The sequence below is a fragment of the Propithecus coquereli genome, unplaced genomic scaffold (assembly GCF_000956105.1).
Source record: "Propithecus coquereli isolate 6110/MARCELLA unplaced genomic scaffold, Pcoq_1.0 Scaffold76, whole genome shotgun sequence".
Lineage (NCBI taxonomy): Eukaryota > Metazoa > Chordata > Mammalia > Primates > Indriidae > Propithecus > Propithecus coquereli.
Window position 1 is genome coordinate 5,585,956 of NW_012153729.1, and position 25,759 is coordinate 5,611,714.

The window sequence follows — 25,759 nt, forward strand, 5'->3', positions numbered from 1 at the left end:
CCACGGCCCCCAACTGACGGTAGCTGCTGCACCTGAGTCCAGAGCCCCAAAGGGCCTGCCCAGGCAGAGGGCACATGAGGCCTTGTCCTCCCCAGAGGCTGCAGAGCAGTTCAGGAGGGCAGGGCCGCAAGAGACAGAGGGAGAGAGAAGCTGCCCCAGGCCCCCATGTCCCGGCCCCGTGCAGCCCCAGGACTCCATCCTGAAACAACCCGCCCCACCTGGCCCTATCCTGAAATAACCGTCCCCCAAAGCAGACACAGATGCCAGGCGTGCTATAGGGCTTTTTTAATGTTTCCTCACTGTTTTAACAATATCATGAAAAAAATACACAGTTTAGAATCTGGAACCGACCTGGGTGGGTTTCAAGGGCAACTGGCGGGGGCTGCGCCTCCCCCACCGTGGGAGCTGAGCTACTACGAACAGAAGCACCAACAGGGCACCGAGTCAGGAGCTAAGTTAGTGTCTCCGAATCACGTCCTGGCAAAAAAAGGGAAGCCAGAGCCCCGCGGCCCCTCCCTAGTGGGTGGCAGTTAGTGCTGTCCCTCCCTCTCCTGCACTGGCTACGTGGAAACCAGGGAGGCGGGGCAGCCTGTTCCCAGGACAGAAAAGCCAGCGGCAGTGCGCCCTGGGGCTCCCACCCAAGCTGCTTTCTGCTCCATACCCTCGGGTAGAGTTACAGAGTGAAACCTGAATTTCAGGAAAATGACAAATAATTTCTTTGTATAAGTCTGTTCCAAATATTGCATGGGGCATATTAATACTAAAAAAATGATCTTTTGTTTACTTGAAATCCCGATTCAACGCAGCATTCTGGTTTTTTGTTTTGTTTTTTGCTCTATCTGCCAAACCTACCCTCAGGGCCCTGGCTGCAGAAGTGGGGGCGGGGCCTGGGAAAGGAAGGGGAAGTAGCCAGAGCCAGGGTGTGCGGGAGGGGGAGGGGAGGGCGAGGGGAGGGCACAACCCTGCCAAGAACAGCTTCCCCCCTAGGAATGAAATATTCTTTTAAAAAATCATTCTTCAGAACTTTTCTACACTGGCCTTCTTCAGCTGTTAATAGCTATGGGGTGGGGGAACAAACACACAGACACCCCCATATAACTCTAAATAAAGTTTGGAAGCACTAGTTAAAGTTGAGCTGGTTTCTTTGTCAAAGGATGTCCCCAGACTTAAGTGTGCTAATAGTCACTGTGAATTTCCAAGAGGAGACTTAGTATCAAGGTTTTCTAAAAGGATTTGCTCTCCCTCTGGGGGCAGGCCTACTGGGACACTGTTCTGATATTGCTCTATGAGGATTTAAACATATTAATAAAGAACAAGCAAACCCCTAGAGACTGAGCAGTGAGTGCCCCAGCCCCTGTTCCTAGTGTCATCCTGGAAGGGTCCCTTCTTGAAAATCCAAGAAGCCTGGGGCTTTCCTTCAGTTTTTGTCCTGTTCTCATCCCCTGGAAGGGGCTGCGTTTAGTGTACACATTGGGGACCGTCCCCCAACCCCACCCCAGTCCAGCTCAGCTCCAAGGGGGTCTGGGCTGCTGGTGCAGGAGCCAGGGCCAAGGAGTGTGACCACCGCCTTCCTTCTGCTGCGCACGCTTCACCAGCTGCCACCACTGGTCACCGCAGAAATACCAGTAGGGAAAAGGAGAGTCAGGTGTCCCAAGCCCCGGAGCCAAGGCCGCCTCTGGGCTGACCTGCTGCAGTTGTATGTGGCAGGAACTCAGGTTGACATCTGGCATTCATTTGAGGCCAGGGTGCAGGAAAGCGAGGCTGAGAGAGGAAAACTGATTCCTACTTCGAGGACACAGCCCTCACCTGATGCAGCCTCAGGGATGGCAGGGTGTGGCGTAATGAAGACAGCGTGGCACCGCGCCAGCTCCCCAAGTCCCCCGAGGGCCCTCAGGCCAGGCTGATGCCCCTCATCCACGAGGTCCAGGGTCTGTGGCCTGACACACAAGGCTCTTGGCTGCCCCTGCACAGTAAGGTCAAAGGTCATAGTGGGGTGGGGGCAGGGAGAAGATGCAGCCAAGCCTTGGAGTGGCTATTGCTGCCCGCCTCACACACGGATCTCCTCCTCCTCTTCCTCCTCATCCATGAAGGAGAACTCCTTGTCCGGCTGCCTGGGGAGAGCGGCCCGGGCCCTGTCTGGCCCCCGGAAGGCAGGGCTGCGCTCCTCTAGGACGCCCGAGGTGCAGCTGGAGAGGGAGCTGCTGTCCCGCGTGGTGTGGCTGCCCACGCTGCGTGCCGAGCCAGGGCTGGGGGCGGCCGCCGCCCACCCCTCGTCCTCCAGAGCATGGGAAGACAAGTCCGGGCCGGCCTTGCCTTCCTGCCTTGCTGCAGGAGGGGCCACCGAGACAGGAGGGGACGCCTGGGTGACAGTGCCAGGGCCGTCGTCGCCGTGGTAACTGCCGTCCTCCTCTGAGGGGTCCCACTCCTCCCTGTCCATGATGCTGAGGACGTCGCCCAGCATGGACGGCCCCAGGTCGATGTGGAAGGACATGATGGACTCCGCGTGCTTCAGCCCGTAGCTGGCTTTGGGGACGACGGGCAGATCCGTCAGGTCCCCAAAGGCCTGCTCGTCGAGGAGGGGGTCGGGGGAGTGGGGGCCCACGGCCCCGTTCCGACGGGGCACGCCCTCCCCCACGCTCGCCTCCTCATCGCCGCCCTCCCCAGCGGCGGCCTTCTTCACGGGGCTGGACGACAGGCTCTTGGGCAGCTTGCTGGAGCCCTTCTCTGCGGCCTCCTTCTCGTTGAGCTGGGGCAGGGACATGGCGTTCTTGACGAAGAGGGCCGAGTCCCTCAGGGAGCCCAGCATGTCCCTCTGCTCCCGATCCCCTCTGGTCACCGACTGTGACCGCTTGCTGCCCCGGAACTTCCGGGACAGGAGGCTGCGTTTGGAAGACGAGGAGGAGGAGGCCTGTTCATCCAGGGACTCCCCGTCGGGCTCGCCAGCCTTGCTATTGAGGAAGGACGTGTCCCCAAAGGCGTCTCCGGCCCGGCCCACGTGCATGGTGTGGCGGAAGTCGCCCAGTGGGGCGCTGATCATCTCGGCCGTGAGGTCCACGCGGGAACGGCGCTTGGAGTGCACCGAGCTGGACACCAGCTGCTTGAGGATGGGCATCTTGCCGGACTGTGGGGAGCAGGGCCTTCCCCAGGTAGCAGATGGGTCTGGGTTCAGATCTGAAGTCCAAGTCCAGCGTACTGCGGGGGGAGTCGCGAGAAGATCATAGGGCTGCAGGCAGAGCAGAGGAGACAAAGGGTTAACACGGGCTGGACGCCCAGCACAAAAGCCCATCTGCCAAGGGGTTGTCATTTAAACCACAGCTCTCCTACCAAAGTGAAATGACGTGAAATAAGCGAGCAATCAATTCTATAGCCCTGCCCATTTCTTCACCCAGAGGCTCTCAGAGCAGAGGAGTGATTTTGCAAATCTGGTTAGAGTTCCCGTAGGCACAGACACACTTTCCCTGAAACCTGGAAGAGGTTTAATCTTTAAAGGCCAGTGCCTCCCCTACCCCTGCAAACCAGGGTGCTGCTGGAGCAAACACAACCCCCTCTAAGGACGTGGAGGTACACACAACTATTCCAGGTGGCGGTCTAGGGAAGAGACTGAGTCTGAGTTGGCTCCTATGAGCAGCTAGCCTAGAGACATGCCGTACGTTCTTTCTGCTATCTAACTTCCATCCCTATGGAGTTAGTGGACACCTCAGCCTGAGTCACAGTTCTCAGAGAGAGAAAGAAATGGACAGGATGGGGACAGGGAAACAGAGACGCTGCCCGGCTCCTTTGCGTACATGGGCGGCACAGTTCTCTTTCTGAACCGGAATTGGGGTGGGGCTGCTGGGACCCACGGAACCAGCTCCCCAGCCTTCCCGCCCTTGCTCGATGTCCCATAAATGAGGATCCCGTCTGTGACATCTCCACCTCAGGGCCCCAAGCTCTTTGCTGGCCTCTTGGGAGATCAAGACTGAGAAACTCCATCCCAGTTTCTTTAATCATTAGGGAGAGAGACGCAGCAGCTAGACCCTCCATGACTTAGCCCCCCTGGAATCTGCAGACCCCCGGTGATGACCAGAAATCCAAAGAACAGCAGAGGTGGAGCCCAGGAGAGCCTGGAGGCACCACCCCCGCAGCTCTTGGCAAGGGCCAAGCTGACATTCAGTGTCGGGGCCAAACCAGCCCCTCTCTCTCCAGAGGGACTTGACCCAAATGTTACACTGGGCAGGGTGAGGGGAGACGGGTGCAGGGATATAACCAAGAGTGGTGGGTGAGGGTGGTCTAGACCGCCAGGTGCCTCCCTCCCAGTCCTGCTGGCACAGTCCCCAGGAGCACCTCAGTCCAGACCCACCCTTCCCGCTGCAAAGCCCAGATGGTGGGTGCCTGGCCTGGGCCGCTTCCTCCCCAACCTGCTGCCTCACGAGAGGCCACTGTATCCCACCTGGCCCCCATTCCATCAGCCGGGTGGGTCTCCCTGCCTCCCCGCTTATCTGTCTCCAGTCCACCCTTCACCTCTTAGCTAGAGCAAGATCCATCCACAGGGGACGCCCACCCAGTGCAGACACGTTGACCATGACCAGCCCCTGCCTCCTTCCCTAACACTGTCTCTTGCTGCTCCCCTCCCTCGGCGCTGGGCTCCAGCCCGAGCTTCTGTGCAGGACGCATGCAGGGAACTGCGGCAACACCCGGCCAGCCGGCACGCCCAGTGTCCTTCAGGGCTCAGCTCCCAGGAAGCCTTCCTCAGCCAGGGCAGTCCTGCCAGCCATCTGCCCCCCAGCACTCTGGATGTCCCCTTCCCTGCAGGCACCTGTCGCACTGTTCCCTCCCTGATGGCTGCAGTGCAATCTTCCCACCGCAGTGGGAGCTGCCAGAGGGTTCCGACAGGTCTGTTCACCACTGAGTCCGGTCCAGCCGTGCATGCCACAGTCGGTCTTCGAGCACCCAGTGACGGTCCCCCGTCTCCCTCCCACCCTCCCCGTCCCCTCAGCTTCTCCCCTTCTGCCTTCATTTCAGCCGACAGCTCAGCTCCGGGGCTCCCCGCCTGCCTGCTCTGTGTCCTCTCACCCGTCCCCCCCCAGTCTCATTCCGTGCCAGGCTGCTGCCACCCAGTCTGACGGCCTCCCCCACCGGCAAGTGACCCCCTCCCGATGCCCGGGCAGCCACACTGCTTGTCACTCCAGCAAACACAAAGTTCCCTGGTGTCGGGGGGAGCCAGGCACCGGGGCAGACCTGCCACACGGAACCGGCTGAGGACTCCCCTGGAAGGCCTTGAGATGACCCTGTGCGGTCAGTCCGCAGTCAGCTCTCCCTCCTCCCCACCAAGCCCTTGGAAAGTCACCTTCCCCTACCCCTAACCTGAATTGTCCCTGGGGCCCCACCCCCCATCCTACCTCAGTCTCTAAACAATTAGACACTGAACAGCTAGACCAGGGGTGGACAAACACTTTGTGCCAAGGGCCACAGTAAATATTCTCAGCTGAGTGGCTGGAGGGTCTTTGTCACAGCTACTTAGTCTTCTTAGTAATACAGTAGCCACAGACAGCATGTAAACCAGTGGGTGTGGCTGTGTTCCAATAAAACTTTATTTATAGAGAGCTTCTGAGTTGGTGAGCACAGAGGTGCTGGAAGGGTGGTACACCCTGCCTCTACCCTACACCTCGCCCCGCACAGCTCTCCCATCTGGCTGTTCCCGAGCTGCATCCGTTATAATAAACCAGTCAAAGTAAATAAAACAAAATAAGCCCAAAAGAACCCCACCTTTATTTACAAAAACAAATGAGAGGCCGGATTTGACCCGTGGGCCATAGTTTGCTGACCCCTGAACACCGCAAGTCCTGCCAGCCACGGACTTCTAGGCCAAAGTTTGGGGAAAACTCTCTGGGGCTAAACAGGGGAAAGGGGAGGTGGAATCTGCCTTCTCAGCCGTGCTGGGCATCGAAGGAAATGAAACGAGGTTTCAGATGAACTCTTGGTCCTAGCAAACCCCTCAGGCTTCTGCTGCCACCAGCGCGGCAGTGAGGGGACAGGAGGGCCTTGTCTTCCACCTGCCTGCAATGCGGCCCCCTGGTTCTATGCACAGAATCCTAGAATCTCAGAGCTGGAGGGACCCCCCCGCCCCCAGCACAGCTCCTTCATCTTATGAGGATGAGGAGCAGTTCTCTTGAAGCAAAGTGACTTACCCAGGTTTAGACCCTGCAGGACAGGGCTGGGTGAGAAGCCAGCTCTCCTGGTCTGGTTCTTGCCACCCCACTCCGGGCCCTTCTCCGGCTCCCTAGTGGTGACATCGCTGGTCAGTTACCATTCCCCATGGGGTGCTCCCTCCCACTGCTGGCCGAGGAGTCCAGAAAAGCGGGCTCTGGCTGCTGCCTCAAGAAAGTTCTTGCAAAATCCTAGAGCAGATTCTGACCCTGTTGATACTTTGAGTTGGATAATTTTCTGTTGGGGGGGGGCTGTCCCGTGCACCGCAGGATGTTCAGCGGCGTCCCTGGCCTCTACCCACCAGGTGCCAGCAGCATCCACCCCACAGTCGTAACAACCAAAATTGTCTCGAGACACTGCCCAGTGTCCCCCGGGAGCAAAACTGTCCCAAGCTGAGAACCACTGACCTAGAGTGAGAACACACAGGTGAGAACAGAGCAGGGGCCACTCACCAGGAAACAATAGGAAAAGAGAGGCAGAGGAGGCGTAAAGGGATTGGGAGCAAACAGTGACAGGGACCTCCAGAGTTGCGTAAGGGTTCCAGTGTAACGGCAGGAATGCCCGGCCAGTGAGCAACGCCACGTTCTGTGGTTTCCCGATCTTAAGTGCTCATTAGAGAGAAGAGAAAGGAAACCGCAGGCCCAGCTGCCCAGGACTCACCAGAGACACTGCGCACCACTGTGGCCACCAAAGGGACCACGTATCTTGGCCACTGTGGCTATTCGGGGGGTCCCTGCCATCCCACTAGCCACCCTACCCGCCCCCCAGCACATCCTTGTGGGTCAGAGGGGACAGTGGGGAACAGTTGAAATCCATGTGTGGCCCTGCCACATTCACGAACACCCATCCTCGGCCAGCCCCGGGAGCCCCAGGGTCCTGCACGACCCCACATCCCAGAAGGGCAGGCACGGGTCTGCCCAGTGCCATCTGCTTCCTGTTGTCACGCTCCCTGGGGGGTGGCTGGTGAAAAGCCGTCTTCAATATCTAGCAGAGAAGGGGCCCAAGAGAGCCGGGGCCCAGATGGCATCACCCGCCTGTCCCACCACCCCAGCAAGGAGGGCTGGAGGAGGTCTGAGTCTCTGGGGTTCTGGCGCTCAGACTAGACAGGCCAAGTGGCAGGCTTGAGGGCCAGCAAGGACTCACTCGACAGGCTGCTTTAAGTCCTTGGTTTCACTGGCCCCGAGTGACACCGAGTCACCCTGAGCTTCTAACAGAGAATGATTCGGGGGAGAGGAGATGGAACACGGAATTTCAAATCAAGCAGGTGGTGACAGCCCTGGCTCCAGCCAGAGGCCTGGGCCGGTCCTGGGGGCGGTGGCAGTTTGGGAGGCTTATGTGCCCACCCCAGAAGGGCATCGTGCCACAGGGAGCTGTGGCTTCGGGAGGGGTGTTGCTAAGCACCGTGACTCAGCTCTGCGGAAGTGGCTAGAACAGGATTCCCAACAACGGGCGGCCACTCCCCACAGCCTGCCCTGGACGGGACACCCACACTCCACCCCGGAAGCCGCATCCCACTTTCCTAGCAGGGCACGGGAAAACAGCTCTCTGCTCTCTCTCTGGAGCCTGCGGAGGCCCAGATTCCTCTGCCCTCAGCCCACTGACCACAGACCCTACCCTTAAGGCAGGAGTGGCAAGCCCTCCCGGGAAGGCCAGGCCCCTGGCTGGGTTTATAGCAACCACACCCTCGGCTCAGCCCCACTCCTGGGTATAGCAGACAACCCTTGCCTTGACCCCTCGCCCAGCCTCCCTGGCAGGGGGCACAGAGATCAGAGCCCTTCCAGATCAGCCAGCCTCGCAGCCCTGAGGCAGAAGGGCAGGCCCGACCAACGCTTCCCGCTCCAAGTGCCCAGGCAGTGGCCTGTCCCTGGCAGCCCAGCCCGAGGCAGGAGCCAGACTTGAGCTCTCCCGGGGCAGCCAGGCAGCCTCCCTCTCTGCAGCTGCCCCACGGCTCACCCCGGTACCCAGAGTACACAAGCCTCAACGCCCACCGCCACCGCCACCCACCGCCACCAGCCTGGTTGTTCTAACCATCCACATGACACCAGGTCTAGGCAACGTGGCTGGGTGGAAGAGGGCTTTTGGCACATGGTGACTTTAGTCGTGACTTGAATTGGCTACAAGAGGCTTTGTTTGTTTGCTTATCATTCATTCATTCATTCAATGACTTCCTACAGACCCACCAAAACTTCACATACTCTTCTAGCCCCGGAGATAAAGCAGTGAAAAGGACACATTGTTTTTCCAGGGCGCACATGCAGTGTGAGCGTGCGCGGGTGGGGACGGAGGTGCAAACCGCTAAATAAAACAGTGTCTGGTATTCTTCAGTGTAACGAGGGAACGGGGTGATGCGAGCATCGGGGTGGGAGCTGGGGGGGGAGGAAGAGGCAGCATGAGCTGAGAACCGAGTGGCGAGAAGGAGCCAGCTGTGTCGAGAGCAGTCCAGGCAGAGGGAACGGCACGTGCAAAGGCCCAGAGGTAGGGACGAGCTTGTGGTGCTTGAGGGACAGAATGAAAACCCATGAGGCCGGGGAACAGAGCACGAAGAGCCCCCCATCTGAGCAGGTGAGGCGTCTGGATGTCATTGCAGGTGCACAAGGAAACCGATGGCCATTCGTAAGCAGGCAAGTGATCCGATGTGTGCGTCGGAAGCTCCCGGCATTGCAGGGAGTTTAGCTCAAAGAGAAGGGAGGCCAGGATGCAGGTGTGGCCGAGGAGGACAGCGGGGGACACATTCAGGACACGTCTTGGAAGCAGAGGCCTCAGGGCCTGCTGAGGGCCCAGATGAGGGACAGAGAAAAGTAGGATCACCGGGGACTCCAGGCCTCCCAGGGGCTGCTCCAGGTGACCTTTTCCGGGCAGGGGTCTCACCTGGCAGGCCAGAGCCCTTTCTCACAGGGAGGGGCCCACGTTCTACCCCCAGGCAGAACCTAGCTCTGCCAGAGCAGCGGAGTGTGTTCTGCTACACACCTCCGTCAGCTGGAACGACGTGCCGAGGGGGGCTGTGCGAGGGACTCAACGGAACACAGGCCACACACCTGTCAGAGGTGACGGGCTCTGGCTTTTGTCGCCAGAGAAAGATGGATGCTTTCTGGAACACTCGCCAGCCTTCTGCTGCAAAGATAGGAAGGCCCAGGGAAGGTGGAGGTTGTTTTATTCCAGCGGCGGGGCAGGGCTGAGGGCAGCTAAGTGAGTGGGAGAGAACTGAGGCTGCTTCGAACAGGACCTGTGCTGTGATCTCAGCTAACTTTGGTACGGCTGGAACCTTTCAGTTCCGCCACGTGCCGTGCCAGGAAGCCCTCGTGTCTGTAAGTGTGATGTTGCACACGTGTGAGGTTACGGCTCATGTCTTAAAATATTCTGAGCCTGAATAGCAACAATTAATAACAACCACCACAACAATAATAATAAAGTGCCCAGGATGGGAACGACTGGCAGTAGATGCCACCAAGTGAGGAGAAAGTTACAAAACCCTGATCCAAGAGCTGCTCTGAGTCAAAATGATCCCAGGGGGATCATTTTCGGGTGGTCTCGGGGCACCTGCAACTCTGGCGAAGTTTCTTCAAATGATGGCTTTAAAACCAGCATGATTCAGCAACCTCAACGTCAAGAAACCGAGCCCTGTGGAACTATTTCAAAGGAGGAAAAAGGCACACAGGTATTTGCTGAAGCCTTACTCACAATAACAAAAGACTGGAAACAACCTACCGTCCAACGATACAGGAACGGCCACGAAAGCCGGGAGCCGTGACCTGGGCACAGCATTCTGCGGTCGCAAAGGCGGGTGGAGCCCGCGCGGCGACGTGGACGGCGCTTACCAAACGGCAGTAAGTGGAAGGGGAGAAAAGGCAGAACACATGCTCGCTTACACACGGCGGTCTCAACTCCACACAAGCATGCGTTTGTGAACAAAGATGAAAAGTGCACACAGAGAGACAAAGTGACGTTAGCCTGGAGAGGAAAACAAGCTGCTTTTAAGTTTCCTTTACTATGGCGGTGCAGTTTTAATAAAAATAAGAAAATCCCAAAGCACCAAAGTTTTAAGGAAAAGGCATTAATTTCAAAACTGTCTAGTTCTCAGCTCAGCAGCTGAAGCCCGGTACAAGGCCCCGACGGGGGGCTGAGTGAGAAGGGGGTTCTCCACACTCCGTCGCTCCCGTGTCTGAAAATCTACCGACCTCTGCTCTCTTTCCCTTCCTCCTCCCCAGTCGCCCCCAAGCCGGACATGGTCATTATGTCCGCATTTTGTTCTAGGTTGTCCAGGAGAAAGTGGGCCGTCTACAACAACCTGCTGCAGGGGAAACGGAGAGATTTGGACCCCTCTCCAAAAAATAAAAATAAAAAAGAACTCACTCCCCAACAGCTGCTTCCTGACGCCGGAGCCTCCTCCACCGAGCAGGAGATGAGGGACCACAGTCACTCCCACCCCACCGGACACTGGCCTACGTCCAGTGACACCAAAGCTCAGATCTGGAGGCAGCCCCCTACGTAACAGTGGGGTCTCTCAGAGACATCCTGGGCAGGTGGAGGTTTTGCTTCTGCTCCACCTACAGCCCCAGCTCAGCCAGGATGGTCACTGCAGGGGAGCAGAGAAAACGAGAGGGGGCAGGGGTCACACAAGGGCAACCAGCACCCGCCCACTGGCCAACCCCCAAGCTGTGTACAGAATTATCGCCACTGCCAACAGTTCCCATTTATTGGTGTCTGCTGCATGCCAGGCATTGTGCTAGGAACAACATAAACTCATGTCCTTGAACCTCAAAGCAACCCTGCAAGGAAGGTCCCATGATTGCCCGCATTTTATTATTTTATTGTCATCTGCCTTTCTTGTCTATAAGCCCCATTTTAAAGAAAGGGAAACTGAGGCTCAGATGGAGTGAATTCTTTCACACACTCTCACAGCTTCGGAATGGTGATTTGAGCCCACTGCTGCCAGACCCTGGAACACACGGTTTTCCCTACGAAGTGCTGCTGCCCGGCCTGTGCAAATATCCCCAGCTGAGGACTTGCACGTGGAGAAACAGGCTAGGAGGGGCTGGGGGAGCCTGTCTTAGACTCCTGGGACTGAGACTCAAGCTATCGCCTCCACATCAGAGATCTGCCCCCTGGATGGCTGTATTTGAAGCCTCCTCAAAGGAGACTCCTCTTACCCAGGGCCCTATTCCCACTTCCCGCTCTCGGGATCCTCCCAGTGTTCTGATTCCCTGGCAGGTGATGGGTGGGCGGATCGCCCTAAAGCAGAAGCCAGGACTCCTCCAGCGTAGTCGGGAGTGGGACCCCACGAGGCCCTGCTTCGAGTGTTTTCACGTCCGCTCTGCACCAATCTCCATCCTGCCTTCTTTGGTCATTCTAGCTCCCAACAGGGAAGACCAGAACCCTGACCCAACACCGCTCTCGAAACCTCCGGGCTGGGTGCCCTGAGCACGCTCCACCCTCGCTGTCTGCCAGCCCATGCAGGCCAGGCTTGCCGACTCAAAGGTGCCAATGCCGAGCCGCACTGGGGCAGGTTCCGTTTCCTAGAGAGAAACACCCTCCGCTCTGGTGGCCCCATCCTAGAAGGAAGAGAAAGAGGCAAGGGCCCAGCTTCCACTACCTGTTTCCCACAGCTGCAAACCGATGCACATTCCCCAGGCATCCCTGCTGGGGGGCACAAGGAGCCAGGAGCATGCTGGGGAGGGCGGTGAATCACCCAGCGCAGGGCTCACAGGGTGAACTGGATGAGGAAGAAAGCGACAGTGCACACCAGAGCTTCCCAATGCCTCTCTGGGGCTTATTCAATAACTGACACTACACTGTACAGTAAGGAGGCCACTGGCCTCCCGTGGCCATTGAGCACCTGAAATGCGGTCGGTCCAAATGGAGAAATGCCCAAGTGTAAAATACACACTAGATTTCGAAGACATAGTATGAAAAAGAATGTATTTTTAACACATTAATGAGGTTAATTAATCTCATTACTATTTTCATATTTTGCATTGATATGTTAAAATATTTTAAATACAGTGGGTTAAATAAAATGCTCAATTCATCTATTTCCTTTAATTTTTTAAAACGTAGCTGTTAAAAAAATGTAAATTATGTATAGGACTTGCATGAGGACTCTCAGCGCTGATTTACATATTTCCCCCTATTTCGCTAGCAGCACTTTCCATTGTAGATGGATGACTAAAGCCAACCACTGGTCACGTCCGGGTCAAAATGTTTACATGTTAACAAATTATGCTACATTACTTTAAATCAAGTCCTAATATCTAATTTTCACATCCAGTCCGCCACTGATGAACTCCATAACTAACCTTTTGGTGAAATATGCCCATGTCTTCAACTGTTTCCGGAGGATACGTTCTTATAAATGAGTAAAATTACTTTTGTTTCTCATCATTAACTTGTTCTTTGGAAGTTAGGCCAAGTTACAGCCTCACCAATGTTGGATGATGGTGTCCAACATTCAGGTGTTATATTTTTGTGCATTAGATTGAAAACAACAGCCACTCCCCCAACCCCATAAATTTGTCATTTGTATTCCTTTTGATCACTAACGAGGGTGTCCTTTCTCTTGTGTGTTGCTTACTGAACCTTTTTGTCCATTTTCCTACTGGGGGTGAGGCTTCGCCTTTTCCAGTAGAGTCACGTGACTTCTTTAAATGTTAAAGCTGCTTAAATCTTTGACAGTCATATTTTGCAAATATTTCTGCAAATTTAGCATATGCTTGTTTACATTATGGTGATTTTATTGCTTTCTTTCCCATGGAGTGCTTGTTAATTCTTACACGGTCTAATCTGTTTACGGTTTCTGGCTTTAATATCAGGAAGCAAAGACTTTCCCTACCCTCAAGTTTGTGAATGTGTGTGGGGGGTGGAAAACAGGAGGAAATACAGCAAACTAGAGATGTCAGTGTCTTATAAAATTGTGGGTCACTTAAAATAGAAAAAAATAATAAAGTAATTTTAGTTACTGATTTTTTATAAAATTAATTTTGTTTTAAAATGTGAGCAAAGTGTCAAATGCTAACTTTATCATATATTAAATTTTTTATGATATCACCCAGCCATGGGCCTATTTCCAGACTTCCTTTTATGTTCATTGGTCTCTGTTATTTCTAAACCAGGTCTATGCTGTCACTATGTATGATACGTTTTGAGTATTTGGTAGGGTAATACCCCTACTTTAACATTTCTTCTAAAATGTTCTTGGCTTTTCTAATCTACTTAGTCTTCCAGATGGACTTTAGAAACATTTTATTAAGTTCCAAAAGAAATCCTGATGGATTATATTGGAATTGAAAGAAAACAATAAATTAATCTGGGAAAAATTGACTTTATCACAACATTAAGCCTTCATATCCATGTATTCAAGTCTTTTAGACATTCTCTGTTAAATTTTGTGGGTTTGCTTCCTACAAGTCTTACCCATTTCTTGTCATGTTTACTCTGCGTTAGTGTATGGTCTCTTGTTGCAAATGGGTTTTGCATACTTATATTTACATTTACATACTTATATTTTCTGACTGGTTATAGCTGGTATATGGGGAAGCTGCCTTTTCTTCCCCTTAATGTATTTAATGGCCACCCCACTAAAACTTACACTGCCTTGCACACTCTAATAAACTTTATGATTGAATCTTTTGGGCTTTGCAAGTAGACAAGCGTATTATCTACGACTAATAATAATTTTGGGCTGGGAGCAGTGGCTTATGCCTGTAATCCTAGCACTTTGGGAGGCTGAGGTGGGAGAGTTGCTTGAGCCCAGGAGTTTGAAGTTGCAGCGAGCTATGATGACACCACTGCACTCTGGCGCAGGCAACAGAGCAAGACTCTGTCTCAAAAAAAAAAAAAAAAAAAAAAAAAAAAAAAAAAGACTCAGATATTCTCCGTCATCTTAAGGAATTTATAATTCTTAAAGTTTATAGGAAAATGATGCCAATAACTCAGCCAGACTGAGTTACGGGAAAACACATTATGGCTTGGATACTTTATCCTTTAGTTCCTGGAAAACACAGAAGAGAGAGTCTAGTCTAGTTTAAGCAGTGACTTGTAGTCAAGAACATTCTGGAATAATGTCTCCCAGTGTCGGTCCCGACAGATATCAAGACTGTGTGCTGAGGAACCCACTCTGGGAAATGCTCTCCCAGACCCTGCCCAGCCTCAGGGGATAGGCCCTCCTTGGACTGTGCAGTAACTATTTCTGGGCCATAGGTCATAGAGGAAGTATGAGAAAGAATTTAAGATTTATAGCATCAGGCATTGTGCTAGACGCTTTACTTTGATTAAACTGCTTTTAAGAAAATGTACAGTAATACGCTGGCCTAGGCATTTGAAAGACTTTATCTCATGTATTGTTCCTAGCAATCCCACGGAGGTTATCATCCTGGTCCCCATCTTGCAGATAAGAGAACTGAGGCTCATAGAGATAAGTGATTCGCCCAAGTCATGCAGTTGGTAGGGGCAGAGCTAAGAGCCCAGATGTGCCTGATTCTGAACTCTGGGCTTTTTCCCCTCCACCATAAGGAATGTCAGGGGAGGGTCACAGCATTGCTGTGGATGAAAGCTGGGGATGCACAAACACCCACAGGATGCACACAGTTTTGCACACAACTTCAGGTTAACCTCTTCCCAGTCTGGCCACCCCATTCCCCACCGCTCCAGGGAAAGTACAGATTAATGCTGGGAGATACAGACCACAGGACCCCACCCCCAGAGGCCCATGCTGTTGGGAACCCCTGCTCCTCACAAGCCGGAATGGGCCGCTCTCTGCCCGGCTCCTACATGTTTGCCGCAGCGTCCACCTCCATCCCCATCCCAGAACCAGATGCTTCAGGCCAGGGGAAGGAAGTCAGCAGGAGGGTGGCAGAGAAAGCTTTTCCCATCACCTGGGAATTAGAACAGCTCAGAGGAAAGAGGAGAAAGGAGGCAAGGCCTGGAAGTGACTGGAAGCAGACAACCTCGGAGTCAAGACGATGAGGACCCAGTGACTCAAGGCCGTCTGGCGACTTCGCTTGTTTACAGGGCCCTTCCTGGAAATGCGCACTTCCCTGTGCCTGCCACCTGATGGGAGCCACCTCACAGAGGGAAGACCCGGGGGAAGCAGGAAGGGTGCCTGGTGGGGGCCCGATGCCCGATGCCCCTGTGCAGGGCAGAACTCCCTCCTCTGGGAGCGGCCCGCAGTTCCTGCCCGGATCTCTGAAGGAAGTGGCTGCGCTGGAAATCAGATCTGCCAGGCCGTGTTTGGTTTCACTCCGTTTCTCCTAAGAGTCAAGTGCTCAGCTGAGGAGTGGGGACTTCAAGGACACTCTGGGGGGTCTCTAGAGGGATACCTGTGGATCTAGACTCACTCCAGAGCAGGCAGGCAAGTCTCCCATCTTGGCCCTGCTGGAGCGTGGGAGTAAAGAGCCAGACGCCCCTGGTCACTAGCTGGCTCGCCGCACTGGGCACGTCATTTGTGCTTCAGTTTGTTCCTGAGATTCCAAAGCAATTGATAACATTATGCACCTCCAGGCATTGTTGTGGGGATTAAATAAACGAATATATGGAAAGCCCTTAGCACAGTGCTATGCTAGGGGTGAGCATTATTATGTGGGTGCTGTGAACATGATACTGTAACATCCTCTAGGGAGGTCTGGGGGAGAGTTCCGGCATACCCAGTGACCCTCTGGCCACTGTTACTCTCCTATATTCAAAAAGGACACGTATCTAGGGCCACCTAATACAAAAGCCTCCAGGGTGAGGCATGCATGGGCTGAACCCTTTCAAAGTCCTGGGGGTCCCCAGATTACCTGTTGCAGGGGGAAGGGTCCCCCAAGGTGCTGAAGCCCGGGCACAATCTGCTCTCCTCTGTAGTCCCGGCCAGCAGTGGGGTTGGGCAGCCATCAGACTTGGTTTCTGTCCTGATCTGACTTCCCTCCTCCCTTCTTTGCCTTTTAACCTTTAATGACACAGGATGGAGGAGCCTGGTTTCTTTCCAACAGGGCTTAAGCTCTTTCTGATTTCAGTTTGATAAGGATGGTTCGGCAAAGGTGGGAAAAGAGAAACTCCCCCCTTCCTCCCCAGGATAAGGGTAAAAGATAACTCAGGAATTTGCAGGCCCCCGGGTGCTGCTAGCAACAAATAATGCAAAACAAACAAAGAAACAAACAAAAACTTCAACATGATAACCCCTCAGTAAAATATAACTTGCTCCTTTGGACCAAAGCAGATGCTCATTACCGGTGTCCACACATTGTACGGTCACCTAGGTTTCTCCTGGGCTCTCTACCATTTGATCAAGCCTTAAACTCCATCCCAGGAGCAGGAGGGGCAGGCCCCTTTTAGATGCTTCAGGGCCAGGGGCAACATTCTAAGCAAAGGAGAAGGGGACCCAAGTGGGGACTTGAGGGGAGGAGTTTGCAGGGCAGAGAGGCTGGAACACAGAACCTGGCCTCGCTGTCACATTTGGGGAGATCTGAAGCTGAAGTCTCCAGACCAAGTTCACTTACTGCAAGAACTTCATGCACACAGCCAAAAGGAGAACCCAGAGACTCACCCAGGAAGGCTGGAGGCTGCCCTAGCTGACCTCCTCTGCCACCCTGCTGGCCAAGGCAGAGGATGGTGGCCACAGGGGCTGTGACTGAGCAGAGACGCCCAGGGATCGTTCTTGCGCTGGCACTGTTGCTTTTCAGATGCATTCAGGCCCCGGGGTGTAGGAACGAGGGGGAAACACCAGGTGTACAGAGCATTTCTTACTGGATAGGTAGGAACTATAAGCCTTCATTCAGGGACACACCCCAAACTGCCCTCGCCGGAGCCCCAAAAGGGAGACCCTTCCTCAGCTTGGGAGGCTGAGTGGAGACCACCGGTTCCCCTGTTCCTGGCGAAGGAAGGCTTTGGATGCCAGCGTTGCCACCTTGGCATGGAGCCCGGAGCCGCAAGCTGGCAGTGCCTGGGGGAGACTCCAATGTACGTTAGTTGGAAGGAAGCCCAAAGCTCCTCAAGGAGGCGCGTTCTAAGCTGGAGCTTCAGGGGCACAGTGAGTGGGAATGTGGGAAACTAATGGCTGAACTTCCTTCCCAAGCACTGTGAGCAAAGAGGGCTGTGTCCAGGCCTCGCGAGCCCCTCTGCACACTGTCGTCCAGTTTCCTGCCCGGAGAGGGCTGGCATGGGCTTAGCCTGCCTGGAGCACCTCGGAAGTACTGGCTAGAGTTGGCCTTTAGGACACTCTGACAGATGACCCCTGAGAGTGTCCTCTGGCTCCAGAATTTGGTTCTTTTCCCCAGGGTCAAGGAAAAGCCTCCAGCATGTAAGTCAGAAGACCTAAGCTGAGCACAGGTCAGCTCTCTCTGCTTCCAGGGCAGAATTGCTCAACCCCTCTCCCTCCGCCCCAGACCTTATCTCTGGCATCAACCCAGCTCCCTGTTCCTCCAAGGGACAGACTCCTCCCTCCCTCCCCACCCTTGCAGGGACAAGCTCCTCTGAGTCTGTGGAACGAGAAGGTCCAGCCAAAGTCTAGAGTTGCTACCCAAGACCAGCCTTGGCCACTCTGGCTTCTGACGCCTCCACTTCCAACCCAAACCAAATGTGGGGTGGGGGTGGGGAGTGAAACAGAGAGGCCACTATCAAACACCTTGCTTGCCACACCTGGGCACAGCCTGTCTTGGCCACAGAAATCAATCAACCATTCCAAAGGTGGAGGGGGTTGGAATCTCTGAACCACAGCCAAACTCGAGCCCTTCTGGAAGAGCTCCTATCTTGTCAGGAAGAATCTAAGATTCCTCTCCCAGGTCAACATTTGCCCACCCCACCCTACCCCAGTTTACAGATGAGACCCTCCTCTGCTTGTGACTCCCTGGCCTCCAGTCCTGAGGCGCTGTCAGTTCTAGAGGCAGCAGGATGGAGGTAGGCTGGGGACACACATCGGATGGGGACAAGCACCGGTAGGTGGGCACATGCAAGAGATAAATAGGGAGGAAAGATGGGTTTAAAAAGAGAGAGAAAAAGGCAGAACCCCCAGAAAATGGAAGAAATGCTCACAGCAGAGGCCTGAGCTATATATAGAGCCTAACATGAGCAATCAGTCCTCACAGCCCCAGGAACTACTGAGGGGCAGAGACTCGCCCCAGGATCACCATCACAGGCTCGCGTTATCACACCGGTCCCTCCTAGTCCCTGCAGGGACCACCAGGACCGCTGGGAAGACTAGGAGAACCCATTTGGGATCTCCCGAGGTTCACTGAGCCCCCCTTGTGGGAAGGAGCAGCCGTCCTCAAGGAGTGGAGAGGCAAAGTCCAAGTTCGGAGGAGATAAACCGCCACACTATTCAGTCACGTGGGTAGCTCACACTGGGCAGCTGATGAGAGCAGGGCACACACATGGCACTCCCACACAGCATGGCCCCAGCTGCCCAGCAGGGATAGGGCCTCACAAGGCCCTGCTGGGTGCCCCATTACTGCCCCAGAGCCCTGGGGCTGCTGGGCCTGGCTCCGTTCCAGCCAACTCCCCAGTTCTGGGAGGAACCCGCAGCTCAGCTCCCTTCCTTTGTGCCCGTTCTTTGTTCTCTTAAAATTCAGTCCATCCTACTGGTGGTCCCTCCTCCACCCCAGCCTCAGAAAGGGGGCGGGGGCTGCGGGGAGTTATTAGAAACCCAGACTGCGCACAGAAGTTGCAGGCAGGGCCCCCGTGACCGGCCCTCATTGTTCACACTCCCTGGACCAGCAGAGCTGTCCCTGGTCCAGATGGCCGCTGGGGGGGGACTCTTCCTCCAGCACCCAGCCCCTCCAGGGAGGGCAGGGACCCTCACAGCAAAGGGACTCCCAGGGACTCTGGGCTGATTCAACTGCTCAGCTCCCCGGGCCAAAAAGGGGCGCTGCCCACCAGGCAAGGATGTTAGGCAGCCAGTCGGACTGCACGAGGTGGGGGCAGTGGAGGGAGAGAAGTTCCAGAGACAAGAAAAGAAAAAGCATTGTGTTTCCCCTGCATTCTCCCAGGGAGAAAAGGAAAACTTCTAAAGCCCAGGCCACAGTCATCGGGCAAACACAAGGAACCTGGTTTGAGTTAGCAGCGAGCACCCCTCCCCCCGCCTCTCCGGGTCTCTCTCTCTCACACACACACACACACACGCACACACACACACACAGACACACACGCACGCACACACACTTCTGTCCTCTCCCAGGAAGCCGGCTCAGCCCCAGGCCTCCAGCTGGGGCTCCTGGTTCCCTCCCGGCTGGGGCACTCACCGGCGGCCGCCCGGCTCCCGGGACAGGCAGGACAGCTCCTGGGGGACGCACGAGGGCCAGGGGGCAGTTTTGTACCCCCGACTGGGGACGCTCCAGGCAGGGGGCGGAGCCCGCAACAGCCGATCTGAGTCCAACCGCCCCGGGGGGTGATTAAATCATTAACCGACCGCTCCCCGTTCGCGGCGCACCGGGCGCGCGGCCCCGCGCGAGGCTGGCTGCCCGGCTCCAAAGAGGCGGTCAGCTCGGCCGGGCCCCACCCCGCCGGGAGGCGCCTGGGCCTCTCGCGGCTGCGGCCTCCAGGTCTTTCGAGGGGGCGGGCGGGGCGGGAGCCTGGCGGGGGAGGGAAGGGCTAGCCGGGTGGGGGGAGAATTGGTTGCTGCGCCCATTCCCGTCCAGGCAGCTTCTTCCCTCCTTTCTCCCCGGCCTGGTGACACTGGGTGGCGTGCGCTGCAGTGTGTGGACGAGAGCGAGAGCGTTTGTACACGCCTCCGCCACTACAGGCGAATAATTCGGTTCTCATCCACGGAGAACTCTGTGCGCACACACGCCCCCCTCGGGGAGACCGCGGGCCGCGCGCCGCCGATGTTGTGCTCCTGCCCACACCGACACACACCCCATTCCTGGGCAGGGGGGTGGCCCTCTACAACCCGCCCCCCAACCACCCCAGCCCCAGCCCCAGCAGCGCCCTTGGCCGGGCCCTGGAGTCCCAGTCTGGGGAAAGGAAAGTGAGTCCCGGCGACCCTGCACCCGGCTCTCGGCCACCCCCTCCTCCCCAAAACCCGCTCTGCTAGGACACCGGGTGTGCGGCACCCGGTCCCAGGCACCCGAGCCGTCCCCACGCGCCCTGGCCCCAGCCCTGCTCCGGGGCGGGCACCGAGGAGCGGGGGTCCCTGAGCCCTTCTCCCCTGCCCGCGGCCCCGCATCCCCGGCTTTTTCTATCCTCTCCGCCCAGTAGGGGGGCTCGAGCCCCCAGCTGAGCCCACCCAGGCCTCGCAGGGCGCAGGCGGCTGTCACGGCCAGAAGCGGGTGCCTGTCGCCTACCTCTGTCCCCAGAGACCCGAGCGCTGGGCGGGCGCGGCTGCGCAACCCCCTCGGTGGGCTCCGCGCGGCGGCAGGGCTGGCGGCCCATGTCAGCGCCGGCGTTTGTCTAGCGCTGGCACTGGGGCTTTCAGGGCTGGCGGCCGCCGGGACACTCCCCTCCCAGGCTCCGCCCGCGCCCGCCCCCGCACCCCTCCGCGCCGGCGTCACCGGGCCGCCGCAGCCAATGGCCTGCGGGAGCCTCGTCCCGGCCGCTAGGCCTCCCGCGTTCAAATCCGAAAGCCAGAGACTCAGAGCTCCTCGTGGGACGGCTGGGCCCGCCCGCCTTCCAGGCACCCCCTCCCGCAGCCTGCGCTCCGGCCGCGAACCCCCTCTGGGGTCCCCAGGGCCAAGGGCGCGTCCCCCTCCCGGGCCTGGCTCAGGCTCTCTTAAGGTTCTTCCCCATTCCGCGCAACTACGAGAAACCAGCCTGGGTGGCGGTTCTCGTTCCTGTTCCTCCCGGGCTTGCTAATCACCTCCTGGCCCCAGTACTGACCCAGATGGGAGCAGGAGGCCGGGCGCCACCAGATTCGCGGATTCCATCCCTCACTTACTGGAGACGAGAGGGGGCGGGGAGGAGCCGGCCCCTACCAGGGCCTGGCCTGGGCCTGGGTGTGAGAAAGGTTTCCGCAGGGTGACCTGTCTTTGATCGCCCTGCGGTCCTTAGTCTGCGGCCTTTGCCTCCAAAGCATCCGCTGAGGCTAAATTTTGCTCCAAGCGAACGTCCAGGGAGATTAACTCCTGAGTCCCAGGCCTCGGGCTCTGTTCTTTTTAGAGGAATAGTTTCCAGTTGTAAATGATCTTTGCAAGTGATAAATGCCCCCAGTGAGATGGCAACAAAGGAGACAACAAAAGGAAAATGGACACAAAGTGAATGTTCCCCTGCCATTAGCAACCCCCCTCATTTTTAAAGGGAAGGCTTCAGATTCTTTTATGCCAGTGGCCCCGAGGTCCCTCAGCCCCCTGGGAACAGTGTGCTTTCCATGGACTCCATGGCCCTGTTTCCCTCTGCCAGTGAGAGCAGCCACCTCTTGAGATCTAATGGGGGTGCGGCCACTCTGTCCTGCCGTGGAAATCAAACCCAGAGCTAGACACCTGGACCAGAAAGTTGGGGTTCAGAGCAACTTGGGAAGCAGACACATGAGTTCAATCTCTGGCTGGGTTGCCATGGGGAAGGCACTCACCGCCACCTCCCCAACCCTCCGGAGCCTGGCTCTCCTTGTGCGTCCAAGAAGCGTGGGGTCCCCCTGCCAGCAGCATCTGGAGGTTGTGGAGAGGACTGAGACATTAGGTGGGAAAGGGCTCTGTGACTATAAAGCAGCCGCGGTGGAGTAGACTGTTGTGATTTGGGGGCAAAGGTGTCCTCAGAAGAAATAGGAGCTGCAACAGGACTCTGGGAAAGGTTGATTGGAAAGAGGTTTGGAAGCACCTCTGGCTTGGAATTCCAGCTGCGCCATGTATGAACTGACAAGTTATCCACCAGGTGCCCCACCTGTAGAATGACACAGTCCCCGCCTTCCCCCACTGGGGTGAGTGTTAAATGAGATCACCTAGAGAAGGCACCTGGCCATTCACTGGGCACCTGTGGCCCCCAGCAGGTCCCTACCCACTGGTACTCCCCTCATTGGTCCCAGGCGGATGCCCTCCCCATTCCTGGCGTTCCAGGACCTTTTCCTCCTGAAATCCCAGCTTCAGTCTTATCTGTTCCAAGAAAAGCATTCCTGGTTTTCTCTGAGACATCTCCCTCTTTCCCATCTCCTTTTCCATTTCAAATGAATTATTGTTTTCTTAGAGCTAGCTGTTAAGAATTTGTTTTCCTTTTTGCAAGTGTTCAGATGCCATATCGATTAAAAATGCCTCCAGGAGAGTCTTTAGGTCCCTTTGTAATTCTTCTGCTCCTTATCCAAATGCAGGCTCCTTCCACAAACATTTAAGGTTACTGGAGATTTGCCTTTGGTGACAGAGATAGTAAAGCCCTATCTCTGCCCTCAGGATGTCCACAGTAGCAACAGCTTGCCGAAGGAAGAAGCTCAGTAGATGCTTCTAGCCTGCAGCCTAGCACTCTGGGGGAGCCCTGATTAAAAGGAAGTGCTAATTTTCCTTGATGTTTGGAACCTCAGACCTGTGAATTTCTTTCCCCCACTGAAGCTAAGTTTTGCTCCAACCTTTTAGGCTAGAGCTGTTTATGGGCAATGAGAAGAAATTAACAAGATAAAAAACTTGAGGCTCACATACCTACCTTGAAATTTCTGACAAGCTCTAAGCCCCTGACTTCAGGGAGGGATTTGAGGTCTTAACTGCACCCTTGGTGTAACTTGACCTATAAGCCTTTAGGCCTAGGCGTGTGTCTCTGCCTGTCTGGGGCCGCTGGGGCCTGCCTCTGGGACTTGGGCAGGCATGATGCTTGCAGCTACTCCGCGTGGCCCCTCCCTAATGTACATCCCCCCCCCACACACACACACATATCTCCCTGTGTTTGTTAACATTGGGTTCTGGGCATTTAGTTCACAGTATTTCGTCCCAGCCCTTTGAGGTTGGTTAAAAGGATGGTTAATCCTATTTTCTTGCAGAGAAGTTCGAAACCCTGCTTATTCTAGTCTGGTCTTTGCCATAAAGTGTGACTCTGGGCAGGTCATTTGCCTTTCTGAAATAAGCTGAGCTCCAAGACCACTTCCCACGAGAACACTCTATGACTTCTCATCACTGTCCTGAGTTCCCCTTCCCTCTACTGAGGTGAGACATCAAGTCCTGGACTGGTCACCTCAAGGTGTCACCAGGGCTTGATGTCAGCACAGTTTGGGGTGGGGCCTTGGTGACCCAAGTCAGGAGCCATCAGCTGGGGGCGTGGCCCTGGGCTATCCTCTCCCAGGCAAACTGGATAGAGGCTCTTTCACTCCTTACTTCCCTGTTCTCGGGAACCACCTGGACCCCTTTCACGGGGCTGGGCCAACCTCTGCTGAGCAGCTGGGAAACTCCTGAGGTCACCAAGCTGCTGGCAGAGTGCCTGGAGCTCAGGGCAAGACCCAACTCACCACCGTGGGGAAAAGTACCTGCGTCTAGGGGCTCTTTTGCACCAGGTTTCAAGTGCATAACTCCAGTCCTCTGAGGGACCTAACACACATCAGGGCGCTGGGGCGGCTGGTGCACACTGGAGAATAAGGTAACAGGTTTTCCCCTTGGGCTCCTTGGGGACAGGATGATGTTCAATTCGTGCTGGAATCTCCTGTGTGGATGGCCACACCGTGTATTTGCTAGAAGAATGAATGAGCAGAGTGCACAGTCCACGCCCCTCCATTTTTCCATTTGCAACCCCAGCCTGGGACTGAGCTCCGTTTGGCCACTTCCTCCATGAGATGAGTTTTGCTGGCCTTCTGCAGGGTCGCACATCCTCCTAGACTGGCAACTCAGGAGGTGAGGGAGGATGTTGCATCTCAGAGGACCCCTGGCCCAGAGAGACGCTGGCCACTAGGATGGAGGCTCTCTGGGGGTAGAAGGTGACAGTAGGGTTGAGCTGGGCCCAAAGGAGAGATGAGGTGGGTGAAGGGGTGGGAGCAGAGCAGAGATGTCATGGAATTTACCGGACATGAGTCCAGATGTGGGGATCAGAATACCTGGGTTGTGTTTACTAGTTGTGTGACCTCAGGGGAGTCACTTGGTCCCTTTGAGTCTTGTCTGTAAGGAGGGCACAGTAGCAATTCAGACCACAGGAGGTTAGTGTAAGGACTGGAGGAGACGGAGCTGTGGTCTTGCTTTAGGAGCCGTCGAGTCCAACAGAAGACCCGGGTTATTGTTGTCGCTAAATCAAGCTTTAGGCTTCTGGGCACCGTGGCTCCTCCATCTCTCTGCCAGGGAAAGAGCGCAGGCCTCCCCACACCCCGCTTGGTAGTTCTGCCTGTCACTGTGCATTGTCATGTTATTAACAGGCTGCCCTGGCCACTGATCTGGGACATTTCCAGGAAAGCAGAAGATGATATTAAATTTCTTGTTTATCCAGGAGGGAAAAAAGAGTGGATAAGAAAGATGCAGCCAAAGCTCTGGGCTCCTGAGAACATCAGCGTAGACTTCCACGGACGGCAGGGACAGTAAATCTGCAAGCAGGGCCCCTGGAAGGAACGTTCCATGTGATCCCTAGATTTCCAAGGCCCAGAGCTTCACTGGCCAGTGACCCTGGGAAAAGTGGGAGAGCCCAGCCATGCTCTGAGGCAGAGGTTCCTCTTGGTGCTCCAGGGCCTGCAAGTCTGGATTCGGAACACGGCCCCAGGGCGCAGATGGTCCTGGGTTCAAATCCCAGCTGTCACTGTGTGACCTGAGAGAAGTCACTTGAGCTCCTTCAGGCTCAGTTTTCTTGTCTGTACAACAGGGACCACGTGGGAACCCACCTCCCGGTGCTGGCGTAAGGCTGGTGGATGATGCAGGTCCGAGCTCAGCACTGACCTAGGGCCACACGGAGGGTTCACCAAAGTCAAGGGCCCAAGGTAGACCTTCTGGAGCAAGCTTGGTCCTGAGCATCCATCCTCTCCACAGGGCGGGTCCCTCCCTGTGAGCGTTTCCCAGAATTGAGCTAACGGGGAAGATGAACAGCATTATCTGCCAGAGGCAGCCCTGGACTTCTGATAGAGCTCTCGTGTCAGGCTCTGGTGGCTCACCTAGAGGGCCGTGCCTTATGTCTTTGTCTCAGGGGAGGAGTGGGCTCTGCTGGGGAGCAACCCGTGATGGCCAGAACCCCCTCCTGGGCCTCCAGAGAGATGGAAAGAAAAGGGAGTAGGAGGAAGGAAAGTGCTTCTGTTTGTAGCGTTTTCCCGAGAGCCCAGCTCAGTGGTACATGTGACTTAAATAAGGCACACTTAGGTAAGGCAGGGCCACTAGTGGAGTACTATATTTACTCACTGAGCACTCTACTGTGTGTTAGGACTTCTACATCTCAAGCCTACAAAGTAGTTGTTATTACTGTTCCCTTTTTTCCAGATAAAAAACAGCAAAGACTAACTTGCCCAAGATTACCCAGCTAATAAGGCCGGATCCTGGGTTAGAAACACCTAGATGATCAGGATCCTGCCAGAAAACCACAAGACGGCAGGAAGGAAAGATGCCAGCAGACTCATGACTAGTCTTGTTACTATGCCGGGCCGTGGCGGGCAGGGGGAGGTTGCCAGGGGAGCCAGCGCCTTGTCTTTACCAAGCAGACAGGCTGCCCAGGAGCGGTCTATGCTGTTTCCAGGAGAATGGACTCACCCTGCCACAAGGCACTTCTTAGCAGGCCACAGTAAAGGCTCAAACCACCACCTGCCCCC

At 55.6% G+C, this 25,759-nt stretch overlaps 1 protein-coding gene across 2 annotated transcripts in view; it reads right to left on the minus strand.

Annotated features, from left to right (window-relative positions):
• Window positions 1-289: 289 nt before the first annotated feature.
• The window catches only part of CDC42EP4 (CDC42 effector protein (Rho GTPase binding) 4), a 30,605-nt gene continuing 5,135 nt past the window's right edge, over window positions 290-25,759 (minus strand). The window contains exons 1-2 of one of the 2 annotated variants that reach the window (XM_012662364.1): window positions 20,433-20,624; window positions 290-3,223 (exon numbers count right to left, since the gene is read on the minus strand). In XM_012662364.1, coding sequence (XP_012517818.1) covers window positions 2,048-3,112 — 1,065 coding nt within the window. In that variant the 5' untranslated portion in view covers window positions 3,113-3,223; window positions 20,433-20,624 and the 3' untranslated portion in view covers window positions 290-2,047. Of the gene's footprint in view, window positions 3,224-20,432; window positions 20,625-25,759 lie in introns of those variants that run through there. The other variant, XM_012662365.1, reaches the window with a different exon arrangement.